At 35.9% G+C, this 21033-nt stretch overlaps 1 protein-coding gene across 1 annotated transcript; it reads left to right on the top strand.

The window, feature by feature from the left end:
* On the top strand, nucleotides 1-19218 carry RNF212 (ring finger protein 212). The gene is made up of 12 exons (XM_042053714.1): nucleotides 1-205; nucleotides 1749-1810; nucleotides 5590-5664; nucleotides 8362-8418; nucleotides 11002-11060; nucleotides 12433-12497; nucleotides 12587-12656; nucleotides 13448-13493; nucleotides 14239-14302; nucleotides 15835-15907; nucleotides 16701-16891; nucleotides 18117-19218. The coding sequence occupies exons 1-12, from the start codon at nucleotides 94-96 to the stop codon at nucleotides 18152-18154; spliced, it is 912 nt and encodes a 303-aa protein (XP_041909648.1). The 5' UTR covers nucleotides 1-93; the 3' UTR covers nucleotides 18155-19218.
* Nucleotides 19219-21033: the final 1815 nt, after the last annotated feature.

The raw sequence follows: 21033 nt of genomic DNA on the forward strand, positions 1-21033 counted from the left end.
GCTGCCCTCGGGGCCGCCTCAGCGGGCGGGACGTGGCGGGGACGCAGCCGCGGGGCTCGGCCTGAGGACGGACGGCTCTGCCCCAGCTGCCCCATGGCCGTGCCCGTATTCTGCAACTCCTGCCTCTGCGAACCCCGCAACCCCACGCCGCCGTTCAGCCTCACCAGCTGCGGCCACGTTTTCTGTGAGATTTGCCTGAAGAAAGGTAATGGCTGCTGGGGCGCGCCCGGCGGGGCGGGCTGTGCTGGCGTGCACACATCCGCCCTAAACAGTGGTATTTCTGACCCGATGTGGAAACAAAGACAGCTCTGAGCACTTTTTCGAATGTTACTGATAACCCTTTCCAATCCTTGCTATTGATTTGCTTCAAACAGTAAAACCTGTGTGCGTCTACCTCCAGGTGGATGTGGCTTTGAGAGCAAGCCTTGGGCACCGGCAATGGAGGCTTCAATAAAACTGGATTCTGGATGCTTATGATCCATAATTCTGTAAAACCCTAATAGATGGCACTCTCTTCTGGCTAATGTGGGAAAAGGAATGGTTTTTCTTTAGTGAAAGAGCAATTTAAAAACCGTAGGGTTTTTTTAGGGTAGGTTTTGGAAGTAGTAGCTTTAATAAGTTTTAAGGCTCAGTATTGTTCCTGAAAAGTTTCAGCAGCATGAGGGAAAGTTGGAGGTGATGTTTTGAAGCTCTTGTGTTATGTATAATTCCAGAACCATATTTTGGGACTCCTGTGATGTTCTCGGATGAAGATATGTGGGAAAGAGAGGAATAATGAAATTGTTTTTCCAAAGAAAGAAAAAGGCGGCAGACAAATATCAATGTTTTTCCCTTTGAGATCATGCTAAATGCCCTGGTTTTTGTAAGGGCACACAGAAGAAATGATCATTCTGTATTTCAGAATTAAAAACTTTTGACTAGACGTTTTCACAGGCTTGCTCTTGAGGATAGAGAATCATAAAATGTAGCTTCTAAATACAGCTTGCAGGCTCCTAGAACCTGAACAACATCTCTCCTTGCTGCTCTTAATAGCATTTGGCAGAAAAAGACCTACGAGACCACATATCTTTTTGCTGTGAATTCAATATTAATGACAATACAAGTTTTAAAATGTATTTAAAGATGTTTATAAATATTGATCCTTAGAATCTTTAGAAGTAGCTAGTAAAATTACCAATTATAAATATTGAAATAATATGTATTTGCTATAAATATTTTCTAATATATTTGCAAATAATCAAAGAGACAGTTTAAAAGTGGTAAAGTTTTAAAAAGTGATTTTATTGTTTTTTCACTGGAGGGTTAAAATTATTAATTTGACATTTTTGTTTCATATATTTTCTTGGGAGAACCAGACTGTGTCCCAGTCTAAAAAGCCACATATCAGGTTGACTGTAAGTCATTAGTGCACTTAAGCATGCATTTAATTAAACCAGGCAAATAGTCCTATTTAAATCAAGGGAACTAAAAGTCACCTGCATTTTGTGACACTAATGATATTCATGAAATCATTTACATGAGTGCTTATTTGCAGGAGTAAGACCTGATGACATTCACACACATTTTTCCTGTGCAACTCTGTGTAATGGTTATAGAATGAAATTCTTCATTCATGTTTATTCATACTTCTTGTTTAACCTGCAGATTTCTTCCACAAGCTCCAGAGGTTTAGGCATCACATTCTATTTACAATGTATTTGATATCTATTCAGTTTGATGTATATTTTAAATGTGTCTTTACCTTACAGGCAAAAAGGATGAATGTTTGATCTGTAGAACTGCTTGTCGTACGTTAGTCCTTTCAAAACAGGTAAATCAAGCTTTAGTTTTGTTGCATTACATTAATCTGTGGTTTGCTTAACAGCTAAACTATTTGCATTACAAAATGCTTCCTTTTTTTTTGCCAGCTGTGACATGAATATTTGCTGATAATAGTTGCTAAACTTACATATGTACGCGCCAGACAGCTCAGCTTTTTGTTGTTTATGTTCCTTCAAATTAAAACCTGTGGAGACTCTTTAGGTTTTCAGGTTCTGCTGGACTGTAAATCATTCTAAACTTTTCAAGAAATGTTACTGGTTACTGTGTAACATCAGTGACTACTATCAAAATGTGAAAAATGTTTATTGATTTTGGCATTTGTACATCACAGAAGATGAACTGTAGTAAATTATTTCATGTAATGGACTGAATTGAAAACCTGCATGATGGCTCAGCAATGTTTTCAAGTGGATTAGGTTTTTTTTCCCCTGTTTTCTCTTAAGCTTTACTATTTTCCTCGTGGCTGTGTGATTAAGAAAGGATCTGAAATATTATTGGGAATTCTTGTTATTCACTGGAGAATTAAGAGCTTTTAATTCCCTTTCTTGATAAACCACTAGGAATATTTAATTTTGCCATTTCTCCCAGGAGCAATCTTCTCTTTAGCTGATAAATAGGTTGTGAAAAAATTTATATTTTTGTAGACTGATGCCTACCTAAGAGACAATGCCTTGTAAGGATAAAAGAGAAACACTTAAAACATTTAATAAAATTCAATACAGTTAAACATGAAGGCCTTCTAGGAATCTTGCATGCTGAAGAAGACAGTGCTACTAAAATAAAATTACAACAAAACAACAAAATGCAATTATAATACAAAGGAACAGTGCACACAGTAATCAAATACAAAAACAATCAAAAAGCCCTTCATAAAAATTCTAAAGGGCATATTTTAATATGCTTTCAATATCAACCTATTGTTGCTGCAAACTTTGTTATTAATTTCCATCAAACAATAATTTAAGTTTTCAGGTGCCTCTGAAGGTCATCTTGTCCAACACCTTGCTCAAAACAATCCAATTTTTAAGTTAAATCAGTCTTAAGTTGCAGTAGTTCAGCAGAACTTGATCATTTACTTCAAAAAAGCAGAAGGAATTTATAAATGCAATAACTGGGATACTAACAAAAATATTAGATGTTTCATTAGAACCTGCCACTGCTCTGGAGGGCTGGAAGGAAGCAAATTACCATATTCTTTAAAAAAGACATTAATGATGATTGCTTAGCCTTGATTAAGAACAGATAAAATGATTGGAATGATAATTAAAGATGCATATAAAAAAGTCATGGCTCCATAATTCAGGAACCTTAGTGGAAATATACCTGGTAAGCTTTATGAGCTTGATGCTATGGAAGAATTCCCAATGAGGAGGAGGTCCTATAAATGTGTTAGAACTCCTAATTAAGTTGTATGTTGGGGTAATCAACATGTACACATTAAATATTCTCATCTTTGCAGTAATGCATTCTTGTCACCTTTATGTCTTCCTTCTATGTCTCATGATCCCCACTCGCTTTTCCCCAGAGGGTGGTTAAGTGTTATGCTAAATCAGAATCTGTTCAGTATTTCAGAATATCATATTAACATCTGCTACTCCTCCATGCAACAGATAAAATACAAACAGTGTTGTACAAACCTTTATTTGAAAGAGTTTTTACATCAGCACGAAGATGGTTGGGTTTTATTTTTTTCAAATCTGATAGGTACTTAAACCAAGGTCATTGCTTTGATAGAACCCTAAATAGGAGCATAGGAGCTTGGCTCCTATGAATACATTTCATTTAAAGAAGCTAAATGTATTTTTATAAATATATGAAGTTTTCTAGATGGAATATTATTGTCTTGTTTGTATTTTCTTTGTATAAATACCATAGGTAGGTTAACTGCGCTGTCTGTCTGCTTTTCTCTTTCTCCATGTGTCAGTTGGAAATTTTTGAATGCTTTGGCTAATGTCAACCAAATTCAAAAGTTCAGAGGAAGTCTCAAATGCAATTAATTACCTCCTGTGAGTTCTGTAAAGATTAGTAGCTGGGGAAAGCAAGGAAAAAACTGCTTTTCCTTGCTTTCCCCTGGTGAGAGGGGTGCAGGTACAACTCATCAGTAATCAGAAAAGCATTGGCAGCTGCAAGCACAGCTCTGCAGTGAGCAAACAGTGCAGACCATCAGGTGAATTGCTGCACAAGACATCACAGTAGCTTATGTCACAATATGGGAAACAGAAGATACAAATCCATTGCAAATCCAGGTTAATTTAGCTTCTCAATTATTTTTCATACATAAGATGCTCCCTTTTCCTTTATAATTAAAAAGATATCATTTAAGCACACATTGAAAATAGGTTTTGGAATTGTTATTGAATTGTTATTGAATCTTGGATATTTGACTTTATGCTAGTGTTAAGATATTTTTGGTGTAGGTAAAAATACTGTCTTTTTAGATGTTTCTGCATTTCAAACTGGAGCAAAGCCTAATCTTTTTTCAATGCACTATTTTTAATTAAAGTGACTGCACTTGCCCTTCTGCTTTCTTAGTATCCCAGAAAACTTATGCTTCATTCACCAGTGGCCTAGTTCTTATTTCTTTTAATAATTCACCTTCTAGAATTCTTCTATTTTTTTAAAGCTTTTTGAGATTTTTAGTACTTCTGGGAGTAATTTAGATTTTGCCTTCAGCAGTTTCAGTTCTTTTTTACTGGATTTTGAAAGGTGGTTCCTTACATAAGGGCTGCCTTCTTTCTGGGACATCCTTCTCCTATCGTCTGAGTATGCCAGCATTATTTCTGCTTTTTTAATTCAAATTTGGGCTAATTGTAAACATGTCTTTTCTTACACATTTACAATACATCAAAGAGAACCTTCCAGTTTACAGGTAGATTTTTTTTCCTGAGATTCATTGTTTTTGAAAGCTGTTTAACTATTCTAATGTAGTACTGTAACTAATATAACTGTTTTGGGGTTGTATTTTCTTTGTTTTTCTTATGAGCAGATCAGGAATGTGTGTATTCTGGATTAAAGTAAGACTTAAATACACTACTTTGTAGATTTGGATAGATGTTCAAATGTCACTATTGTTCTGAAATCCACTTTATATTTTGCAGCAATGCTTTCCTTGCCATAAGTAATAAATATATTTTTATTACAATGATGGCTTAGGTGTAGAGCACTTACTCAACATTTTTTAAGAGCACAGGTGGCAATTTGTGAGGCCACATCATGATCTCTGATTAAAAGACACAAGTCATAAAATACTTTAAAAATTCAGCAACTACTTTAGGGCTCTTTCCTTATTCTAGGATAATATTCTGCTGCCCAGTGGGTGGGAGAGACAAAGGGATCCCAGTCAGCACTAGAACTGTTCTGAAAAAGGACTTTGAAACAAAACTGGTTTATAAAATGCATCCAGGTGGCTGGGAATGGTGAGAACCAAAAGGGGCTGCCAAAAACCTGGCTGTTGGTCTGAATGCAATGCCTCTTCCATGGGCCACAGCATCCTCCTTGAATGTCCTCGGGACACTGGTACTACCTGAATCTCAATAAGTATGTATGTGTGTAGTATATTTAAACAAAAGCCCAATGCTTTCCAGATGGTTGATAAGGCCATTAAAGAACACTGGGCTTGTTTTCAATTTCTGCATTATCCTACCCTGATCTGTCAATTTTTTAAATCTATATACATCAGTCAATTTAAGAAACACTTTACAAAAGACTTTATTTAATATAACTTGCTAATAAAAATCCTAACCTTGGTATACTTTCCTTTCTTCATAGACAAATCCTGATATTCAATCACTGTTCATGGGAGTAGATGTGTTATGCAAGAAATATTCAAAAGAAATATCACAGGTGAATCTGCCTTAAAACTTTTTAACTCTATAAAGTAATCAACAGCTCCTACTGATTTTTATGTGAATGGGAGAAGTATATGAATGAATGTTTGAAAATGAATGTATGCTCATTACCATTTTTACTTCCTTAATTCTACAGTTTCAAAGTTCTTAAGAAGACATAAATTATTCATTATGGTCACTGCTTATGTTTTCAAACTCTCTCTAAGGACCACTAGTCTGGTTATTTTAATGGTGTAAAATCACTTTCAATGCAATGCAATGAAAAATTAGATCTGCCAGAAGCTTAAACATGCCCAGATAGTGTGCCTTAATTATAACAATAAAAAATTACACAGTGAAAACCTGAGCTGGCTACAGTCCTGAGCTGCTTGTGCTCTTTCTCCCTTTTCCTTTTTTTTTGTTTTTTTAATCAAAACAGGTCTCTTTTTTTTCCCCAGATAGATGTAGTAAATGATTCCAAGGTCAATTTCCTCCTGCTTTGTAAATTCCAGATAGGGTTCCTTTCTTCAGGCTTAGTTTCCAGTCAAAAACTTCAGTAGCTGTCTGGGTTAAATGAGTGCATACAAGCTCCCGTTTCCTCCTCATTTTCTGCATCTCTTCAGCTTGGCTTTGGCACTTCTTGTCCCTGTGCATTTCGGCAGCAGTTTCAGCTGCTCCAGCAGTACATTCTCCCTGGGCCCAGCTGCAGCCTTCGTTGTCTGTTCTCATCTCCTTGGGATGGGACTTGCTGATCTTTGGGTGAGCTTCCTGATCCAGCAGAACAGTGACCCAGGGAATATTGCCAGTTTTCTCCTGCAATGGTCATGGATTCACATTTGCTCTATCCGAGGCTTCACAGGCTTTTCCAGAGCTGAGCTTGGCCCCTTTCTTGAGCAGGGCTTCTCCTCAGATGCAGAGGTAACGCAAGGTAAACATGAAGCTTTCCTCCATCCTTCCATATCCACTTTTTAACAGCAGGATCAGCAATTACTCTGTAAACTGAACAAATGCAGGGAACCACACCTCCAATCACATGGGAATGCAAACTTCCATGATGTGCCAAAGGAAGGTAGAAGAGGGCTCAATCTCTAAAGGCTGAGGTAGGTTGCCTGTAGCTTGAGATAACCTGTTGGGAACATACTGAAGCATAATGAAGGCATTGAGGTATGTTCAGAACTTGTCCCAGCATCAAAAGACATCTAATCTCTTATCTAATCTTATATCTTGCCACAACAGTGGGTGCTTTGGAAAGCATGAGAGCAGAGCTGGCATGTAGTGATGCATCTCCAGAAGAGCCTCCCAGCTTTCAGAAACTCATGACATAGGGATTTCTCAAGGTGGGGTTGGTCCTCTGCATTCAGATGCTTGTGGTGGATATTTTCCCCCGCATAATTGTCAGGTTGTTTCCTGCATTTTAGCTTCTGTCTCATACTGTGGAAGGGAGGCCCACAGGTTGTTCACTGCATGGTGATGGTTTCATTTTTCAGGTTTTAACCTGTTAGTTTCATTTGATACTCTTGAATCCCATTCTGGAGGAAAAGGTGTCCATTCCCATGCACTACATCTGTGCTAATCATTAGTTTTAGATTGCTAATGCATCCCTTCTTCAATGATCTTTTTTTCAGCCATGAAGATTCATATTCTATGTGGTCCTTCTTTTACTGAAGCTCTTGCATACCTCTGATTAATCTGAACTATTTTCAGAACTACTCTATCCTTTCTGAGATGTTAAGCAGACTCAGGATAGAGTAACATGCATTTTTTAAAGGGGAACGATGATGTCCCCTATTCTGTTTTAAATGACTGGTAAGATCTGATTTACTTTTTGACCGGTACTGAGCACTAAACTGACAATCAGGTTTCTCCTAGACCCAAGAACTCATTTCTGAGTGAGGGGAGGCAGCTCAACGTCACCTCTTTCTGAGGGTTATTTCCTCCATCAGCTCTTCCAAAGACATGTCTGATCCCTTGATGGGAACCTCCCGGGTTCTTCCACAGGGAATAAACAGTAACCATTTAAGTTGGATACTTCTCTGTGGGTTTATATTGTCAGTGTTTCTTCTTGGTTGTCTCTATTCCTTCACATTTTCTGGCAGTTTTCTTACACATGAGAAGAAAGATGTATTAGAAGTTATTGCCTATGGTAATTTGTTCCTCAAGCTCTTGTCTTGCCTTCCTTGTCATTTTTACTTTTAACCTGTCATGGTTTATGATCCTCATTTGGACACAAGAAGTACTTACACATCACCAGACAGTGTGTCTAACAACTATTTTTTAATTAACAGGGTATTTTTACGGGGCATATTATAATTGCCAGTAGGACAGATTACTTTTTATGTTGCCATTAATTGTATGTGTTTGCTTAGCACTAATGAATAAGAAACACTGCAGCTAAACTGGCTTTCTAATGTCTTTACCTTTTTATTGAACACAGGGTTAAAATATAATTTCAGTGAAATAAATCTAGCAACTCTAGTGTAGGTGATATTGGATTAAATGAACATTAAAAGACTTCCTCTATCTGTGATGATAACTTAGAATGTTTTTTGGGGTTTTTTGGGGTTTTTTGGAGAGGATTTAAAGAAGATACGTTAACTGCCTATTAAAATACAAAAATCTTTGAATACTGTGAAGTAGTTCTTTTCTGTCACTTCTTCGCTGTGGTGCGTAAATGTAATTATGTGATGCTTGATATAACTGTATTTATTTTTAGGTTTCAGAATTTCAAGAAAAACATCGTAAGCATTTATTAGCATACCACAAACAAAAGGTAACTCTAATTGTGATTTTCTTGGGTTTTGTTTATGTTTGCCTTGTTACTTTGGTTTATTTTTAGAAATTATATTAATCTTTTATCAGAATACTTAGAATAATTTATCAGGGTTGACTAATTTCTGTCATTATAAATACCAGTTTTTAATTGTTTAAAGTCTGTGAAGGCTGTATTAATTCTGGTGACTATTTTTAATGCAATATTCTAGTTGTGAGGTGATTAAGATTAAATGGAGAATCAAAGAACAGGGAGGGAAGAAACCAATTCACTGTATGGAGGGGAATGTGAAAGAGGTGGGGAGAGACAGGTGCTAAAAGATAAGCCCAGAGGGAAAGAAGACTAGGGCTGGCAAAATAAATGAGAAGCTTGAGCAATGGGGAGCAAGACTAAGGGCTAATACCCTGGATTTGGGATAGCTCAGTGAGAAGAAGGACAGAATTAATTATTCTGTGGAGAACAGGTACTGCATTTGTGACTCTGCTTCTTCCTTTGTAAGTTGGAAGGCAGATTTCTTTTTCATTTTTCAGCTACTTCTAAATATTTGATAAAATAGTTGGATGTTTCTTTCATTTCTAAGGACATGGAATATTGCTTAAAGCTACTTGACAGTATTGGTGACTTGTCCCCTGAGTGGGTGCTCCGTGTATGAAATGACAGAGAAAAGCTCATGTAGCTGCCCAGGTGGCCATTTCATGTGTGAGGAGAGTTTCTGGTATGATTGTCATGGATAGAAAGCTTGGAGAATTTGGTGCTCTGTGGCCCATTCTTCCCTCTTCTCCATGAATGCATTTTGGGATCAGTCATAGTGTACTGTGGTGTGTGTAGTTATTTTAGGGTGCTGTCCTTCTGCTTTCAAAGCCAGGTCAGGGAGGAATCCTGATTTTATCCCCTTTCTAATCTATTGCACCAACTCCAGATGGTAAAACTGAAACCTGTAGACGAAGCAAAATAAATCTCTTAATAGAATTCAGCATAAATAGAGATGTTATCTCCAAAGAATCTGTGGAGAGTTTTGATACTTTTTAATGGTAATTTTCTAAGTTATTTACTGTTGAGACATTTACTCAAGAGTGTTTGTAAAGTATTCAGGGATGGTACTTGACCTAAGGAAGGTGTTCGGGTGACATTACCAAAACAGTTGAAAATATAGTCGATTGCTGCTTCAATGACACACTGTTTCAGGTGGGTTTGTTGTTGTTTTCCTCATTCTGTGTATTGTTAGTATGCTAAAACTGCTTGCATTGGATCAGGGTCAGGAGAGGCTGGTTGTATTAAACACCATTCCAGTTTCTCATGGCTGTCTTGTTTCAGGTCCTCTTCCTTATTTCTAGTTTGTCATCCCTGTCATTGTCAACCAACAAGGTCTCATTGTCATCATTAAACTGCTTTGTTGCTGTTTTTGTGAATTGTGCAGATATTGGGGTGCAAGTGATGGTGGGCACTTGCTGTCCATGTTCCTGTCAGGTCTAGATGGCCTGTTTATGCTAGGATCCCAAAATACTGAAAATCAAATAGTTACCTTCTTTAAGGTACTTTGGTCTTAAAATTACCCAGTCCTACAGAGCGACAGGGTAGAAGTACATTCTTCCTGACCGGTCACTTTCTTAATCAAACCTAGCTCTCATTAGGAAGAAGAAAACAGAAGAATACCAAAAACCAGACCTTACATTAATTATAATATGTCTTCAATCTTTTTTGCAGAGTTTTACATCTGCAAAAAGAGCATAGTGTCTCCCACAAACAGTATGATTTTATAGATCAGGTAATTTTATTAAAGGACTGAAATAATAGTGTGAGGAGCATGAAAAGTTAACAAGCAAACTCATAATTTGCCTTCAAATGAAAATATTAGCAGTATGAAGAATTAAGGTCACATAATGGAAATTAAGGATAAAATATAGATGCAGTATTGAGGCTGTTGAGTAAATTTTTACATCCTTCATAAAATATAATATATGTTCACATAATGAAAGACTGTAAAAAATACACATACTAGGGAGCTGACCTAATGTTCTTGACCTTAATATTCTTCAATTTTGCCAGCTCATAACATTCTTTAATGGAGATACTTTTGGTTGTGTCTCTAACATAGCAGGAAATACTTTTCACTTAAGCTTATTACAAATAGGTAACTGCAGTGAACTGAGTACATATCAAATCTGAAATGAGAAATATGGGAACATGGCATTTTCTACATTTATTGGTAGTTTTTCCAGGTAACTCCATATTAATCATATCATAGGTTTTATATCAGATATGGAAAATAGGAAGCAAAAGAAAAGAAAATTGTTTTTAAGCACTTTTCACAGTATTAATTTATCCAGTATTACCAGCATACTTAACAAAAGGTAATCAAACTAAGTCTTTAACTGCCAAAAAGAAGCATATCTCTTCCAGACTGACTGTTTAATGGATCCATAACACAGCCATAACAGCTCCAATAAATCTGGAATAGCAATGATGTCTTAAGATTAAAAGCAATAGAAAGCAGCCTTTCAACATTTTAGAATACAAGTTGGATGAAAATGAAGCTGTATATCACACAAATAGATTTTGTTTAAATCTATGATTATCTCACAGATAGCAAAGCTGGAAGAGTCTCTCAAGAAAGTAACACAACAAGTGCAACAGATACAATGGTAAGAGGTTTAATGCAGCAAAAGTAAATGTAATCAGACAACACTAAGTTTAATGGATAAAACAATAAAAATTTCATGCTTTGTTTGTGTTCTTTATTTTTACAGAAGTAAATGAATAGTGATTTCTGACATCAGATCCATTTTATTCACATTAATCAATCCTGTCACAAAAAAGTCCTTTTATTTTAAAATTCAACTCAGTAGTTAACTCAGAAATTAACTTTTCATCAAGTCTGTCATATAGATACTCCATTTTAAATTTTTGTTTGCAATTACATAACCACATTTGTGTATTTTGCAATGGACTTTCTAGCAGCAGCCTGAAAGTGCTATGATACCCTTCCTGGTATCTTAGCCCATTTACAAAGTTACCAGAATTTTGTAACATGGTTCTCATCTTTTATTTTTCTAGTAAAAATTAACTTCTTGTCTCATCTTGAATGAGTGTTTTTTCTTAAATGTTTCAAAGTGGTAGCCAAGAGGTTGCTTATCCTTATCCCCCTGTTTAATGACTGATACACCTTAATCTTTTCATCTTATTTCCAACATAGAGCCAAAAGTGTTACTGAAATCTCATTAATAAGCCAGTTCATGAAACCAGCACTTTAATTGCACAAATTTGTTGATCTTTATTCTTTTTTTGTGGTTTTTTATTTTAGTACAGACTTTCCCTTGACTCTAAAATGCACATAATACTGTATTGTGCTCTCTTAGACTGCCTGGTGCAAGGTAACAGAAAGAAAAAAACAGTATAAAGGAAACTCTGTATGTGGTGGATTATTGCAGTTTAAATATTTTTATTCACTGCCTCCATTTTCTTGTCTGCATCTCAAATAAATAGCATCTTGGTTCTATCAAATACAGAGTTCTTGCTGAATTTTAGAATTTTTTTTGAGTTCTACCTCTCCTTGCTTCCCCAGTAAACATATTCCTCCTATTTATGGTTCTTGTCAAAGGTACCAGTTTTACAAAGCTATTGATGAATATCATGAAGGCACCAACATTTCTTTTCATGACTAGATTTTTCAAGTTTGGCAAATGTATAATTTCATGAAATGAAATTAATTTTGGGCTTGGCTATAGTTAATAGTTGTATTTTACCATCTTTTGTTCCCTGAAATACCTTGCCATAATGTTGTGCTGAACTGATATTGTTGGGTATGTAATGAGTGCTGCAGATACTATGGTATAAAGAGAAAGTTCATAGCTTATAAAATAAATTCTTTTTTTGCTTCATGGCAAATAGTGTCGTGTTAAAACCAGCTACTGATGGATAAAACGCTTTGATTTTATACCTTATTGACTAGTTAGACATGTGAAGTAATCAAACCAGCTTTCAATTTATATCTGTTGGTTCTTCTTTCCTCTTTAGTATGAAACCTCCTGAAAAAACTACACCACTTCCATTTTCCAGTACAAGCAGAAATCCATTTTCCAGTAAGAAGAGTTGGTTTAAGATATTAACTATGAAATACCTGTCACTGGACATAGCTATGTTCTAATATTAAATTTCTTAATGACTTCAGTTCCTTCAAGAAAACAGAATGTATATTCTTCATATTCTCTTCATTCTAGTCGTCCTTCCACTTCTGAAACGTAGGTACAAATTTGTTAATTTTCAATGAAAATCTTAACTAATATTTTGTACAGAAAGTAACTTTTTTTGTAGTGAGTTTAAAATATTTTCTGGTTTTGTGTTTTGTTTTTGCAAACTTTTCAAATATGAAAGAACTGAGGAAGGTCTTATCTATCCAAGTGTACATAACAGTTGTATGGATTGTGGTCACTGGAAAGAAATCTAAGGCATGATGCACCTTATTCCAAAGAATTTCTGGATGAATGGCTAGATAGATAGATTAGTGAGACACTCTCCATTTACCATAAGGAAGAACTAAATTTATTGTACAGACACCTTATATATACACTGTAGTTGTCTCAAGCTAGATGGGATGAACCAGTCCAGTAAGGCTCATTTAATTTTAAGTAAAATGAATTTACAGCTTGCTCAAGCTAAAATGTTTCTATGCCTTTGACTGTGACTTTCTTTTCTACAAAAAAGTAGAGTTTCAGAGTGCCCTTGTTGTGGATACAAATGACAAATACGTAACTATGCATATTTATTCAGACAAATGGAAGAATAACAACACTAATCATAAAATAACTTTCTCTATAAATGTCTAAACCAAAGCTCAGAATCAATGAATAGATTTTTCTTACTGCTAGTGAGTTTTGGAATAAGTCCTAAATACTTCTATGTGTTATGCATTATGTATTATGCTTTTCCATTAGTAGTCAAATTTAACATTAGAATCTGACATAATTTTAGACTTTATAATGAAAATGTTATTTTTATTACAATGTCATACTTATTTTGACCTTCTTGCAAGGATGGAGGCAATGGAGATTGATCCTGTACCTTCACCAGTGAGGAAAGTAAGTGGGTTTTTTTAATATATGTTTATGTGTAGTTACACACATATATTCTTTGGATTTCTCCTGCTCTGTTAATGCTGCAGGAAATAGGATTCTCCCCCCATCCTATTCAAAACAATTCTAATGTGTGTGCTGATTTCAGATATGCTTGATGCAGGGTAGAAGTCAGATGCTCCCCAAAAGAAACCAAAAGGAAATAAATCACAACATTAATTTCTGGAATTATATTCTCCACATGCCATATACAGGCTTTTAAACTTGTGGTGCCAAATTAAATGGCAAATTCTTAAAATCTCAATACTACAAAAATGTCAGTGGTCTGAAAGCACCGTTTAGACTCTGATACCTGAGTAGGGAATTGCAAGTTTTGAATGATATTGCTAACACGAGAATGAAGGCAGGAGCTTTTCACAGTGTTGGTATCCTGGTTAGAAGAGGTAACATCCAGGCACAGATGCTAGCTTGCAAATGGAATCTCAGCACAGAAAACAGTGGGAGTGCCTGATCTGTTTCTTATCTGAGTGTGACCGATTAGAATAAAAATACACTTACTCCCCCCCCAGTCTTTAAAAATAGTAACTTAATTCTTAGCTTTTGCATTTTAGTGCTACGAACAAAACTGACAATAGGAAGTTCCAGAAATCTGCAGGCTCTTCAGACCTCAAAAATACAACACTATTGCTTAAAATGTCTTAATAATTAATATACTTATTAATGTGTGGTTAATGACTTTCCATTAATTTAGCTTGAGACACCAACTGGTCCAACAAGATTATCAGTAATAACTCCACCACAGGATGGACGTATGGGTGAGTAAAGGTTAACTTTGTAACTGAATAAAATTTCTGTTACATTAAGAGGATGAATAAATTAAAATCCATCCATTAGCAATTTACTGAAAAAATCTGCATTGTGTTGAGGTGTAAGGAATTTACCACGTGGACTTCAATCCAGCAGTTGGGAAATGGCTAAATTGAAGTGTGAAATGTTTTCCTAGTACTTACCTCTTCTGTTCAGTAAATGATTACTTGTAACCAAACTGATTTTTGCCGAGTCAACAGTTGCAAAGAAAATTTTGTAACTATATGTAAGATTGAACAGAACAGGAAAACTTGCAATATACATTGTTGACCCTCTGTTAAGCTTCATAATTTTTTCTGTGGTTAACAGAGAGTAACATTGCCCACAATGTCATATTAAACATCACATGAAGAAGAGGGGGGAAACTAAAGGGAAGTTAAAAAAAATACTGAGTAACAAAAGTGAGGTAGTTGAGATCAACTTCAGAAAGGTGATTTTTTTTCACCCTATCACTGTAATAAGGTATAAGACATTTTACTTGCCACTACGTTCTTTCATTCCTTCATACCCTGAGCTTGAGTAACACTCAGATGTAAATAAGACATGAGTAACAGCCTACTGAAATTGGTGCAGTCTCTTGAGAACTGTTTGTTTGTGAGGAGTTTCCCAGAATTCCTAATGCTTTGCAGGTCTACTATTCATGTATCTCTGTCATTCTTGGTTTTACATTCAGCATGTTCCTGCAGCAGTCCATGCTCAGACAGGCTTTCACCTGGCTTCAGCAATTCATAGACTCCATCTCCAGCCGCATAAAGAGCTTTTAGCACTGTTATGTTTTTACATGGTGTAAATGTCCCAAAACAAAGACAAATGCAACTGTAGTGCAATTTCAATGAAGGAGGAAAAATTGCTTTTTCTATGCTTGTCTGATTTATAGCTCAGACTCTTTCTAAATGCATGCTTGCCTATAAATTTAGGCATAACAAGATAAAGAGAGCTGAGGTTAACTGTTTTTTTATTGTGTCTAAATATAAATAGATATTTATTAGATAGTAAAATTATATGTAGAACAGTTATGTGTTCAGCACATTTCAGAAACATCCCATAAAGTTTTGCAGTGGACAATGCTGAGGGAATCAAAGTTTATGTGCAAAAGTAAGGGCAAGTGGAAACAATGATTTAATGGTGCACTAAAAACTTCCTTCTCAGAGGTGGATGGGATAAAAAAAGATTAGCTGAAGAACTGGAGCACTTCAGCACAGCTGTCCTGATAGCCTAGTAATAGTCTAATAAATGAAAGAAGGTGAAAGAAACCAACACGTGTTTAACTGGCACAAGATTTGCAGGGATGGTGTAATATGTTGGTTTTGTGTCAGCTGAGCTCTCTCATTGACTGTTGTAATTGTGCACCGTTTTTAGTTCTTGAATGAACCAATCATTAATTTGTCCCAAATCATGCAATTAAACTACTGATCTTTGTTTTCAAAGTTATCTCTTAAGTAAAATGAGTAGTTCATGTCGCTCCTGTTTTCAAAAACAGGTAGTGTATCCTACAGAAGTTCTCAGACATCTCTAATAATGCCAAGTCAAAATATTGGAGCAGCGTCTACAAGGTAATTCAGTATTTTTTCAAGAGGTTACCATCTCCTATAAGAGACTGAAATTTCTGCTCTGTCCTGTATTAATCTGTATGTTTAAAGGTTATATTCTAGATCTGAAGAAGTGTTATTGTGCAGCCTGGCTATCACCTATGTGAATGTGTCTGGTTTTGGTGAAAAGTTCTATCTGGAAATCACGTTTTACAAAAATATGCAGATATAATCTGAGCTTCTGTAGCTGTTGATCTCTATGGTCATGGTACTTCTATAAAAAGGGGTAATAATTTTATAATAAGGAAGTGCAACAATGTCTCTGCTGTATCATTCTTATAAAAATCAGAGATGAAAGCACAATATATGCACAGGGGCTGTTCTCTGAATAACCTAAACTTTTCATGCAGCCTGCAACAGGTGTTTCTGTTTTTTTCATTTAAACATTGAAAATGTCTCAAACTGTGAGGGTTATCAATAATATCAATAATTAACTTTAAATCGTTCCAGAAAAATTCAGCTCTTGTTCTTTATAATCATTAAGCCAAATATATCTTCCAAGCAGAAATTTAAAACATATGTAAGAAAGTACTTCTTTTTTTCCACCTCTGAATCCATAATTTGTTTTGTCAGTGTGCTTCTTGAAATACGTAAAAATCTTAAATAAGTAAAAAACTGTTAAGGAATTCATAGAGCACAATAATTTATGACATTTGCTTTTAAAATATTATCACAATTAATTGAAATAATTTTGGAATCTTTTGTATTATTATAGAAGTAGCCTCAAATCACATGCATGAATTAATTTCATTAACAGATCCACCCCTGTAAGATTGCCACACAGTGTATGTCCATCATCATCTGGATCCCAAAGCAGTCGAAGGGGGTCATGGGCTAGTTCTGATTTCAGAACCCCTCAGCTGTATCCATTTACATCACCTTCCCCACAGCTGCCTCTATCAAGGCAGCCAATCACCATCTCTGGACTTCTGCAAAGACAACAGCCAGGCAAGTATATTTATAAAATAACATTTAACAGTTCCTGAAAATTTTGCACATAGCAGCCTAAATAAATTAACCAGCATAATAATGGTATTTCAAAATTGAAAGTAGTCTCTCAGCAAAATATGACAAATATTGGTGTTTATGATGGTATTTTGCCTTGGTCTTATGTGCAGCAGAGTATCTGCTGGGGAAATGTGTCCTTGCTTCACTTCAGAATGATATTTTAACAGAGATTTAAATCTGATAAAGTCAAAATTTTATGTCTCAACTTCACATTTCTTAAAGATCTGCCTGTCAGGATATCCATGTAAATGTCCACAAATCACACTAAAAAGGGAGCTACTCCAGGGTATTATTTGTTGAGTGCAACATAAAACTAGCCACAGTAGCTGCATAGAAATCAGCCCAAGGGGGATGGATGTAGGTAGGAATTGCACTGGGGCACATTGATTAATAAAATCACAGAATCATAGACATACAATCATAGAACAGCCCTGGTCAGAAGGGACCTTGAGTGGTCCAGCCCTTTTTGGGAAAGAGAACCAGGATGGGGTTATGGAGCACCCTGCCATCACATCTTGCAAGCCGAATTCTCCTTATTGCAGAGTTTGCATCACAGGTGAAATACTTTTTTTTAACTTATATTAAAAAGATAATTCATCTCTAAAGCACTTTTTACTTCATACTAATAAATGTGATCTTCCTGCACATCTCAAGCAGTTTTGAGTTTGTGAAACTAAAATAAAAATATTGTAAGACTTGAAGGCTTATAGCTTGTAAAAGCTTACATTGCGATTGTTTTAATTGTGAAATTTCTGGACAGTGATACAGTATGTGAAATAATGCATGAACCTGATAGGATCTCCAAATAATGTGGGAGAAATTAATGTTACAAAAAAAGTAGCTGTATTGAACTTTAGTAATAGATGTCATTTGGCTATATGATTGCAATGAATTGCAGTTCATATACAGAATAATGCGTTGGAGATTCACTTGTGTAGCTGAAATTGGAAAATGGCAAAAATGCTTTTATGGAAATACCGAGGAGCATATTTACATTCCTGAAAACAGCAATAGAAAAGTTTTCATCAAATTGTATGTGTTGTATTTTTAATTTTTGATAGTTTTGCTTTTCCTTATGCAAATTCCCCAAATAATTTACATGAATAAAGTTTTCCTTTAGTTCTACCAAGTTATTTCTTCATTTGTACTTGTATTTTTATTCTAGGACCAACTAATTTTGGAGGACATTCAGCAGAGAGATGAGCAAACATCTGTGAATTGTTTTGGTTAAGAAACATCTGGAGAACCACTGCATAGTCTTTGGATATCAAAGTATTTGTAGCTTCTGTAACATGACAAATTGGCATAAAACAGCTAGTTGTTTGGCATGAATACTGTATTTAAAACATCATCTTTGTTATTAACATCTACAGTAGTTTTAAATGGGAGTACAAAATCTTTTTGTTTTTTGAAATTCTGGCTTCAAATATATTGTATAAATAAAAGTCCTTTATTACCTAAGCGTTAAGGCAAAACATGATTGATTATATGTTGAATGAGCTTTTTTAGCTGTGAGTGCATTGAGCTGCAGGAGAACTCTGTAAATAATTGTGCCTGTACAGTATTAGAGATGGACTGCAGTCCTAAAAAAAAAAGAAATTAATTTATGGATTTTTGATTACAGAATTCCAAAGTTTGGTTCTTACTCAAAACATCTCTCCTTGTTTGCACTCTTCAAAAGGGGTAAGTTTTGAGGGATATTATTTTCTAGGAGGCTCTGCCAAGCTCATAACACAGCATCTGTTCCACACTTGTGAAAGTTCACCATTTGATTTAGGTAGCAGCAATTTCTCCCTAAAATGGAGTGAAATGGGGGAACTGGGATGAAGAGACAAAACACAGAGAAGAGTACTTTTACTTTTGCCCAGGAGTAGCAACTGGAGACTCTGAATGAAGTGTGCCAGAATGCAGCCTTTTCTTTCTCAGAATCTCTTGAACTCACATGCCCACCATCACTGTGTATGTGGCAAAATTTTGGTATGACTGAGTCATCAAATGCCTTTGTTTTGTTTTACCTGAACTATTTTTAAGCATAATAAAACTAAAAGCTGCTGGGCTTTCTTTTGAGATAAAGTTCCCTGAATTTCTTTTGAGTTGAAATGTTTTACTTTTCACGTCACAAGTGGGTGGGAGAGAGCAAACACTGAAAGGTTCAGGAGTTGAGGTGAGAACTGGGAGAAGTCATTCACCAAATACCATCATGGGGAAAACAGACTCAACTTGAGGATATTAATTGAATTTACTACTAACAAAATCAGAGCAGGATGATGAGAAGTAAAACAAATCTTAAAAACACCTTCCCCCCACCCTTCCCTCCATCCCAGCTCTGCCTCCTCCCCGAGAAGGGCAGGGAGATGGGGAATGGAGGTTACAATCAATTCATCACATGTTTCTTCCACTGCTCAGGGAGAAGAGTCCTTGCCCTGTTCCAGCATGGGAATTTTCAACTTCACATTTGCCTTATGTCAGTGTATAACTTCCTTTACTTTTTTTTACTGTGGGAAAGTTGGTGTGTTTTCTCCTCCTCAGTATTCTTATACTTCAAAGTTTAACTGGGATCTCAAAGTCAGCTTCCTTCCAAGCAAACATCCAGTTGAAAGCATTAATATTTCAGTGCCACAGACGTGTTCAAATAAAGGTGTGTAGTGTAACTCTTAAAAATTTTCTACTCTCCTTTAGTTCCAGATGAGCTTGAATGGCTTGAAAAGTGAGGCTGGTAAAATATGATTGCCAGCTTTGACATTATTTGTGCTCCAATGGTTTTCTGTTTGTCTGGATCCCAAGAAGGGGTTCTCTCTATCTCTGCTTCATCACACTGCAGAGTCATCATCCAAGTCTGTGAAGTCATACTATAGCTTTTATAATTGCTGGAAGTTGCATTCTACAATCAGGTGGAATACTTGGGTTTCATTAGTTTTGTTTCATCCCACCCCGCCAGCCCTCATCAGTTGCAGAATTCAGCTTCATGAAGCTGAAGATTTGTGTCTATAAATGGGCCTTGTCTGAAAGAATTCATGTAGGAAAGAGTCGTACGTGCTAGATGTACAACACTCACAGTAACAAAGAATTACGCTGTCACTCAGAGATGTGAATAAACATCCCCAGAGAGCTGGATGATTTCTGTTCCCTGCCCACCACAGTGGTTTTCTGCTTAAATTCAGTAACAATCTTCATGGTTCAGGTAGTCATCAGTTTACCTTTTCTGTAGTGAAAGCTGGACACAGGCAGACTTTGTTTTGTAGCTGTAGGCTGAGAACTTGGAACATCGCATCAATAAAGAAAAGTGTATATGAAAATGGATATTGATACTATTTTACTTCTGCTTTGGACTACTTAGTAGTGTCTGGTGGTATCTTCTACTTTACATGTATTACCTAATCTATTTGAGCCCGCAGAGTAATCCTGAAGAAAAAAAAATCCAGCTACCTCATTTTCAGAAATATTACAGCTTTGAAATGCATTTTGAAGAGAAAACAATGTAGCTTGAGTAAGAAAGCAAAGGCACAGGAGCTATCCATGCTGAGCAGAAACACTTTTGAATGACACCCTCTTGCTTCCCAGTTCAGAAAAAAACGGAAAAAAATTAATGAACTGAATATAATATGAAATTTTTCAAAGTTTACATCTAAGTGGCTCACATAAAATAATAGGTAGGGAAAAGAATTTAAAAGGAGAAAGTTTGAGGAGTGTCATTTGCCAAGTTCAAGGCTTCAATCATTTGTTCAAAAAAGCTGAAAATACTAAATTCAGTATTTTAATCTTTAAGAAGAGGAGAAGGAAAAAAAACCGCAAGGTTTTTTCTATTTTCCATTAGGCACGGAATTTCCTGTATCACTCTCTTAGGCATTTGTCTTCACTGAAACTTTCTGGCTTTTGCGAGGAATTGGTCCTTCACATGCAAGGAAATTTGCAGTTCGCTGAGGATGCAGCAGAGGGTGCTGAGTTACCTCTAAACAAATTCACTCGTCACTGCTGTTTGGCTAAAGGGACTGAATCAGGAATGGCCTTTTCGGTATGGAATTTGTATGGAAAAGCTACAGGCCTTGAGAGGAAGAGCAAGGATGTGATGTAGGGTGTGAAAC

This window comes from Corvus kubaryi, unplaced genomic scaffold, assembly GCF_017639235.1.
Source record: "Corvus kubaryi isolate FWS band 111438036 unplaced genomic scaffold, C.kubaryi_AGA036_p1.0 split1-131, whole genome shotgun sequence".
Taxonomy (NCBI): domain Eukaryota; kingdom Metazoa; phylum Chordata; class Aves; order Passeriformes; family Corvidae; genus Corvus; species Corvus kubaryi.

Excerpts from the sequence above, each read along its gene's own strand:
- RNF212 (XM_042053714.1), top strand. The coding sequence starts at position 94 with ATGGCCGTGCCCGTATTCTGCAACTCCTGCCTCTGCGAACCCCGCAAC. Across the intron at positions 13,494-14,238 it reads TACCTTCACCAGTGAGGAAA|CTTGAGACACCAACTGGTCC; the intron begins GTAAGTGGGTTT and ends CCATTAATTTAG. Across the intron at positions 15,908-16,700 it reads ATTGGAGCAGCGTCTACAAG|ATCCACCCCTGTAAGATTGC; the intron begins GTAATTCAGTAT and ends TTTCATTAACAG.